Source organism: Periophthalmus magnuspinnatus, chromosome 19, assembly GCF_009829125.3.
Source record: "Periophthalmus magnuspinnatus isolate fPerMag1 chromosome 19, fPerMag1.2.pri, whole genome shotgun sequence".
NCBI classification, from domain to species: domain Eukaryota; kingdom Metazoa; phylum Chordata; class Actinopteri; order Gobiiformes; family Gobiidae; genus Periophthalmus; species Periophthalmus magnuspinnatus.
Window position 1 is genome coordinate 12593737 of NC_047144.1, and position 8600 is coordinate 12602336.

Consider the following 8600-nt stretch of genomic DNA (forward strand, 5'->3'; position numbering starts at 1 on the left):
CGTTCAGTCACATTCACAGCAAACCTTTATTCTATTAACGATACGAGGGTAAACACTTAGCAATACAACTTTATCAAGCACAATGATGATGTTCAGGATGATACTCGTCTGCGCTTTGGTTGGGGCTGGCTCCGCGCTGAGCTGCAGGTGGATGGAGCATAAATATAGAGACTACAGAGACAACTCTTTGGGTCTTCTTAACGCAATGGTGAGTTTCCCAAAATAGATATTTGTATCTATGAGTATGCCATGTTTTAACTGTTGTGCGTAAATGTATATTCCAGGTGAACAACTCCATCAGTTCCATCAACTCCACTGAAGACGCTGATCTGGAGGATGCCGTAGCCTTCCCAAATGAGCTCTATAACGTTGCATCTAAAGCAATTGTAAGTAGGCAAATGATTCATTATAGTTTGATTGTGCGTAAAAAGTCAACTTTACACAAAACATGCAACATTTCAGAACAAATGATGATGGATTATTTGCATTTTAGACAGAGGAGAGGATCAGATTCGTGGCACAGCTTCTGGATGAGATTGTCGCCCTGTTTGAGGAGGACCAGACGTCTGCGTCCTGGCACGAGAGCGCAGTGGATGACTTTCTCAACGTCATTACGCAGCAAGCAGATGGACTCCGATCATGCGTAAGTGCATCTTCTTCTTTTAACATTTTGAATTTCTAGGCTATTATTAAAACATACAAGAACAATCTGAGTCACACTAATACAATGCATGTTTTCTAGTTTTCTGTTGTTCATGTCAAATCACTCACAACATCTTGTGTTCAGGTTGCATCCCAGAGCCTCAAAAGAAAGAACAGGAAGCTGAGCATGTATTTCAAGAGGCTGTCAACTCTGCTAGAGCAAATGGTATGGCATCTTCAAGATTTAACTTAAAGTCTCAAAATAAATCAATTAAAGGCCAACGTTCTTACGATTTTGATTTTGTTTTTCCTCCTTTTTTAGAGTCATAGTGCAGAAGCCTGGGAATGGATCCACACAGAAGTCAAACTACATCTCCAAAGAGCAGACCTCCTGATCGCCGCTAAAACCAACTAAAGCCACTCACGACTTATTTATTCATGCATTTATTCATATATTTATTTAAATTAAGAAATAAACTATTTATTTACCACATTTGCTCTTCTTGGGTTGTCAACTATGTCTTAGTTTGAGGATGAACAAGAGAAATGTTTCATACATTTCAACATTGTGACTGGCTTTAAGATAAAAGCATTAGCAAATACATGTCCAAAGTGTCTCACCTTTTGTCTTCTAACCGGTTGCTCCTCAGCTTTACTCGCCATTTCCCTTGATTTTCTTCACAGCGAACAGGTGTCACGCACAAGTGATATTAAATGTCCGGAGTTTGATTCGTCCAGTAATTGGCTAAATAAAGCCTTAATAAAGTCAAGTATGGCTTAAATAAAAAATAAGAAAGAGTAAACTATAGTCTACATGATGATAATGGCGTATCTATTGTACATTGTCTCCTGAGGCTCTTCTGAGGCCGAAAACTTCGGTTTGACAAACCGAAAACTGATTACCGAAAATTAACTATTAAAGTAGCCTCAAACCACAGTGTACAATAGACACACCGCTCTCTGGAAGATGTTTAAGGTATTACTCATCGCTTTTGTCGGGACTGGCTCCGCCCTGAGCTGCTCGTGGTTGGAGCAAAAATATGAAGAGTACAGAGACAGTTCCCTGGATCAACTCAATGAGATGGTGCGTCTTGGCTCGGTGGCAGATTCGTAATTTAACTTATAAACGTAACTTGACAAAATGTTGATATAGGCTACTTACATTTGACTTGTGCGTTTATTCCAGGTGAACAAGTATATCTCCAGTAAAGGTCCTGATTTTGAAGACGTCTTATCTTTCCCAAATAAGCTTTATACGCGCGTATCCAAAGCACCGGTGAGTTAATGGCCAAATAGGCACATTTCAGTCAAAATGCAAAATAAGAAACGAAATAAGCACGCAGTGGTTTGTAATTGTAGGCAGAAAAGAGGCTCACATTCGTGGCACAGCTTCTGGATGAGATTGTAGTCCTTTTTGAGGAGAATCAGACCTGTGCGTCCTGGCACGAGAGCGCAGTGGATGACTTTCTCAACGTCATTACGCAGCAGCTGCACGGACTCCGATCGTGCGTAAGTTCTTTTTCAATCTTATACATCTATTGTTCCCCATAATAATAAGTGTTCGATTGCAGTTAATGTTGGGGATACTATGATTTTGATCTCGTATTCTATGATATTTTAAAGTACACTGTTTAGAAAATAGTCAGGTATGAAACTTTTGTTTCTGATGCAAATGATCAAAGTGCCATATAAACTTCAGTAGCTCACTGACTTCTCAAATGAACTGGGAGAATCTTGAAATGTCACTTTGCGCCACTGAACCTTCTATAAAATCTTGTGTTCAGGTCGCAAGCCAAAGCCTCAAAAGAAAGAACAAGAAGCTGAGCATATATTTCAAGAAACTGTCAAAATGGCTGAAGCAAAAGGTACGTTATTTTCAACTATAAATGAAAACACGTATTTATTTATTTTTCATTTATTTTCATTTTGTCTCACTCCTTGTCTCTACAGGGCCATAGCACAGGAGCCTGGGAATGGGTCCACAAAGAAGTGAAACTGCACCTGTACAGAGCAGACCTGCTTGTTGCCTTTATAGCCAAGAAAAAACACTAATGTCTTATTTATGTTATTTATGTATTTATTAGTTTTTATTGATGAAATGGACTGTGTATATTTTTATTATGATTGCACTGTACTCTTACACTTACACAGTTATAATATGGATTTGGGGTCTGTGATAATGAGTTACATGAAATACTTAATGTGGTCAAAGCATTGTACTAAAGCAAACGACATCAACATTACAATCAATATTACTTGAGTAAAAGCAAACCAGTACTGAATATTTATTATGTGACATCAGTTCTACTACTACTCAAATAAATTACAGATTCTGGCAAAAAAGTCAAAATGAAATTAATTAGAAAAAGACTAAAGAAAAAGTTAATCATCAACTTAAGCGATGGCTTTTGTGCTGTAAATCACTGTACATGTAAAATGAACGGGAGGCTGAATGGACAATGCCCTAATAAACTCTTTTGCTGTATCTGCACCTATTCAGTCACTGGTCTTTTTTCTCAGTTCATCACTCAAGAGTAAAACTGGAGTTGTTTTTATGTTTTACTCCCATGGGGCCTCTGCTCCCTCGGGCTGGGCGTAAACAGAGATCTCCTCGTACAAGTCTCCTTCACACGTCTCAATTGCCAAACCCTACGAGAGAGAGAGTAAATTAATTGCTGTGCTTCTGATACAGAGTCGTTGTAAGGTTGTATTGTTTAACCGGAGATTCTAGAGGTATTTGAAGGGGAATTACTTTGAAGACAGAAATGAAAGAATCTGAGATAATAGTAAAATGCTTGTTGCATACGATGAATATTGATTTTATCTAAGAATAAACTGAGAAATTTGTACGGTTTGTAATGAAGACTTAAAACTGGCTGTGTTTTGACAGTAGCTCAGTTGGTAGAGTGTTTGCCCTCTGAGCTTAAGGTTGGCTGTTCAAATCCTGCTCTTGACATAAACAAAGATAATTGGTGGTGTGATTCCTCTCACAGATGAATGCTGTCGTTGTGTCCTTGGGCAAGACATTTAACCCATCTTGCCTCAGTGTCTATGTACACTGGTGTATGAATGTGTGTGTGAATGGGTGAGTGACTCCTTGATGTAAAGTGGTTTGAGTGCCTTGAAGGTGGAAAAGGTCCATTCACCATTTCATCATTTAATCTACTTGGTCTCTTATTGCAATGTTAAAACTGTTTATAAGTAACTGATTGTAATTTAGATCAAATGTGAGTCAACTAAAAACGCAAAACTGCTACTTGGCTGATTTGCGATTGGTGCCTGAAATTCTAGATTATCAGTGTCACATGTAAAGCTGCTCTATGTTATTATTCTGGTGGAGGGAGCCATTGAAGTCTGGGAATCCCTGCTTAGACTACTACCCCTGCGACCCAGCCCCAGATAAGCGAAAGAAAATGGATGGATGGAGCCATTGAGATGTTATTTCATTTCAGTTTTATGCAGCTAAAACTTGGAACAATCTTCCTGAAAATGTGAGACAGGTCTGTACTTTGACAATGTTTAAATCCAGGCTCAAAATGGTTCTGTTTAGCTGTGCATACGACTGAAAGGTTTTTATTCTGCACTCTTCTATTTTAATGTTCATTTTATGATGATTATTTATTTTCTGATTTGTTGTATTGTGATTTTAATGTCTTTTCTATTCTGTAAAGCACTAAATAGGAAAGGCAAAACTTGCCTTGCCTATTTTTGTTTTGCCAAGAACGTCCTTAACATGTAATTTTAATGACTGATACATACATTTATTGCCATACTGTGGAACATTCCAAGCTATGCAACATAACATTTCCATGATAACAAGCAGAAAAAGTTACGCTAGGCACCTTTAACCAGTAATGAAAAACAAGCAACAATACCTCATAAATATGGTCCACTTCTGGCTCTTCATAGATGGACTCTTTCTTGACAGTCTGTGAGTAGAAATGCATTGTATTCAAAGTCAGCGATATCATACACACACCACATAATGTTAAAGAACCCATATTACACTATTTTATGTGCCACTGTATTTTAACTCCATTCACCTTCACTAGAATCATTAGGATAATTTCAGACCTGGAATTGCCAATCTCTACTGAACTAAAAGTAAAATGCAGCTGTAAACTTGAAAACTGCCGCTTCATGACATCACCAGGCGGAACAGAGCATTTTGAGCTTTGGAGATGCAGACAGACTGATAATAAAGTGTTGCTCAAACATGTGTGAATGAAACAAAACACAACTTCAGGGATGTTTTTGATGAGTCCACAGCATTATAACATGGTTTAAAAGAGTCAGTTTTTGTGTAATATAGGACCTTTAAACAGCATGAAAATAAAATCAAAATATACAATATGAGTAGCAGGCTTTTTACCAGTGTCTTTTTCCGAAACACAAAGGCAGCGATGAACATAGCCAACAGCAGACCTTGTAAAATGATGAGTCCATCCTTCATCTCGCTTCGATATAAGACTTTGACAATATTCACGGGTTCTGCAGGAGAGAGGGAGAGAGTAACAGGTACAAAACAACAATTATTCTTCAATTTGCAAACAATAAAAATGAATTGAATTAACTGAGAGTTGAAGTCACCATAGCGTAAATAACTGTATTCTTCTGCTTTGTTACACAAGTAGCTGCAGTCGGCTTACAGCAGGTTACAGTATTAATAGTAAAATTGTGTTAATATAGCTAACCATAGTGTTAATATAGATAACTGATTTTGAAATAAGATTTGAAGATTTAGGCAGCTCTAATTCAGCTGATAAAGCCTTAAGACACTTCTTTAAAGATGCACTATGTAACTTCTTAAGCGTGGGGTCAGTCACCTGCTTATCTTATGAAAATGTTATTGCTTTGAATAGAATGTTCTACAGTATGGCATAAACAAATTACTAAATGATGTTATGTAATAGGGAGGTGTTCCGGGCATGTCCCACAGGGAGGAGGCCCCGGGGAAGACCCAGGATACACAGGAGGGACTATGCTTGTCGTGTCGGGTGAGGGATGTCTGGGAGTCCCTGCTTAGACTGAGGAATAGAAGATTTGGGACCCTACACCTAAAACAAACATAGTGCCCTTTAAAACTTAACAAATTAAAATCAACTAGCTCCCTTCGCCTCAGACATCATCTTATGTAAGTCTTTGGATAAAATTACTACATAATAAGACGCACACTAAAACCCCAAATACCATTTCTTTACAGATGATGGATTTGAAACACATCACTGTATTCTCTATGTGAAGGTGGGTTGGCCATCGCAGTCTATTAGATTTATCTACTATCTATTTATCTGCCAGAATACCTCACCTGCTTGTTAATCATTCATACTGTAACATTTAATACCAGATCACATGACTGCATAAGACTAAGATGTAAAAGAGGACTTTGACTGTTTTGCTTCACAACAATGGAATACACTGCAAAGAAAAGCAAAACCGGATACTTTAGTGACACAGTCGTAATTTAATAATCTGGTAACAAAATTTTACACACACACACCTGCACCTGGTTTTAATGTTTTATATGGACTTATATACGTATGTGCTTTGTTTGTTTTTCTGTTTGTATTGTATTTTAAACAGGGCACCCATGAAAAAGAGAGTCCAAGTGCTTTCATTGGGTCCCCCTGTGTAAATAAAGATAAAGGAAGAAAGAAATACAGCATAACTACCTCATTTGAGACAGTTTATATGCTCGTCTTGGTTCAGTGCGTTTTCTGTGATCAGTCATGTGTTACTTACTGGTCACTTGCACTTCTGTTCCTGGTCCAAACACCTTGTCGATCTTACAGAAGTAGACTCCCTGGTCTTCAAGTCGTAGATCTAGGAGGACGAGGATGCCATTTTTTGTCAGGTTTCTGTTCCAGACTTTAATTTTATCTCCAGGTTGGATCGGGAGCTTCTTTGAGTTGAACTCAGAAGCTTTGTACCAACTCGCAGTGGAGGGCAGGTGCTGTTTGGATGACAGGCAGTAAATGCCCACTTTCCTTCCAGTTGTTAAGCCGTAAAACCGGGGCTTCTGGGTAATCTGGAGGGATTTGGTAGTAGCATCTGACAAGACATAGAAGAAAAAAAATTATATATTAGAAATGGAGCTGAAGTTCCGACAGCTGCTTGTCTCCATGGAGATGATATTGTTTACAAATAAACTTGCATTGCCTTCACTTTAGATGTTAATTTTATGATAATTATTTATGTTTTGATTTGCTTGTATTGTGATTTACTGTCTTTCTTATTCTGTAAAGCACTTTAAATTACTTTGTGTACAAATTCTTCTATACAAATAAACTTGCCTTTGTCTAGAATGTTCCACAATTATGGCATTAAATGTATCTATCTTGTATTTATTTAATTACAGGCATTTTATCTGAATACTTTGAAAAACACGCATACTTATTTACTTAACTCCCCACTGATCTAACCTGTAATTTGGCTTTGTGGCTTCACATCCTTGTTTTCACGGAGATCAATATGTTTAATGCTATAATGTGGAATATTCCAAACAAAACAATAACAACTTCATGGAGACAAGCAGGTGGCAGATCCTGCATAAGAAAACCTACATAGAACCTTATTTAAACATGATAAAAAAAAACAACTTCCTCTTTGCTCCAGATGGACAGGAAGTAGTAGTCTGTGGCAAAAATATCATGCAAAACAATGGTAAGGTGACTGAACAGGCTAATCACAAATAGTATAAAAACAGTACAATAATTAAAAGGCCATTAGTTTTAAAGTCTTATATTGAATAACTACACACATATACCCAGTGGTGGAATGCAACAGAGTAAAAGTAGTAAAGTACTGTACTTAAGTATAAATTTTAGGTATCTGTACTGAAGTAGATTTTACAGTGGATACTTTTTACTTGTACTTCACTACATTTGAGAGCAGGTATCTGTACTTTCTACTCCACTACATTTTGAACAGCACTGAAAAGTAAAAGTATTTTTTTTTTTAATTGTCTAAGACCTGCTGAAAAAGCTGAGTGTTTATTTTTTTATATCAAGTTCATAATTTAAGCAAGAAAAATATATACAAATAAAAATAGATTGATTTTTTCAAGTTATACATTTACTTTTACTTGAGTATTTTTTTGCTCCAGTATTTGTACTTTTACTTAAGTAACAACATGGAGTACTTCTTCCACCACTGCATATATCATTCGCCACACAGTAAACTGGATGTGAGGAATTACCTGTAAGATGAAGCAAAGTTAGTCCACAGTATCCAACCAGAAGCCAGCGCACAGAGACAGTCAAAATAGACATTTCTCAAAACGGGGCAAAAAAATAAATAAATTCAAATGAACTATAAAAAAGTATAGCATTAAAAACGTGAAGTTAAAAACACCTCTGGTCACTGCTGTAGTCTGCACTGAAGTGAGAGAGAGGTGAGGAGGCGGGGGCTCTTAGAGGAACTGAAAACACTTTAAATATTCACACTTGATTTCAAACATAACTCATCTAGAGAAAAATGTAAAATAAATTAAACTGATTAGTTTAAAGACACAGTATGTAACTTTCTGGAGGTGGCACATCACATCACCTGAAGGATTCTACAGAAATAGGAAAATAAAGGTATACTTTCAACATGGAGATAGATAAGATTTATGCCATACTGAGGAATATTATGGCCAAAAGGGCACATTTTTCCATGGAAACAAGGGAGGGACCTCCTTCTCCTCTTGGCCAATGAAGAGTCGGGTTTGTGGACATGCAGGACACACATTTTCAAAGTTTTTAAGTGACATAAATACAACCAAAAAGAAAAGAAAACAAACAAACAAAAAACACACTTTTATTTTAGCCTATTTTACAACTAAAATGTTACATACTGTGGCTTTAAGTGCTGCATAGGTGTAATGATCCGTGTATTTCTAACACACTTAAACATGTATCAGATGTATTAGAACTGTGCATTTAAATAATTTTTATCAGTTGAGTTTAAGAGCTTGT

General features: G+C 36.9%; 2 protein-coding genes across 2 annotated transcripts; one reads left to right on the forward strand and one right to left on the reverse strand.

Moving 5' to 3' along the window:
* Positions 1 to 82: 82 nt before the first annotated feature.
* Positions 83 to 3057, forward strand: LOC117386857 (interferon a3-like). Its single transcript, XM_055229293.1, has 5 exons — positions 83 to 208; positions 285 to 386; positions 494 to 643; positions 788 to 868; positions 2593 to 3057. Exons 1-5 carry the CDS (start codon positions 83 to 85, stop codon positions 2692 to 2694), a joined length of 561 nt encoding a protein of 186 aa, XP_055085268.1. The 3' UTR covers positions 2695 to 3057.
* Position 3058: 1 nt separating this feature from the next.
* On the reverse strand, positions 3059 to 7950 carry cd79b (CD79b molecule, immunoglobulin-associated beta). Its single transcript, XM_033984231.2, has 5 exons — positions 7841 to 7950; positions 6385 to 6693; positions 5015 to 5133; positions 4518 to 4571; positions 3059 to 3291 (listed from the first exon to the last, which is right to left on the reverse strand). The coding sequence occupies exons 1-5, from the start codon at positions 7911 to 7913 to the stop codon at positions 3202 to 3204; spliced, it is 645 nt and encodes a 214-aa protein (XP_033840122.2). The 5' UTR covers positions 7914 to 7950; the 3' UTR covers positions 3059 to 3201.
* Between the last annotated feature and the right edge of the window lie 650 nt (positions 7951 to 8600).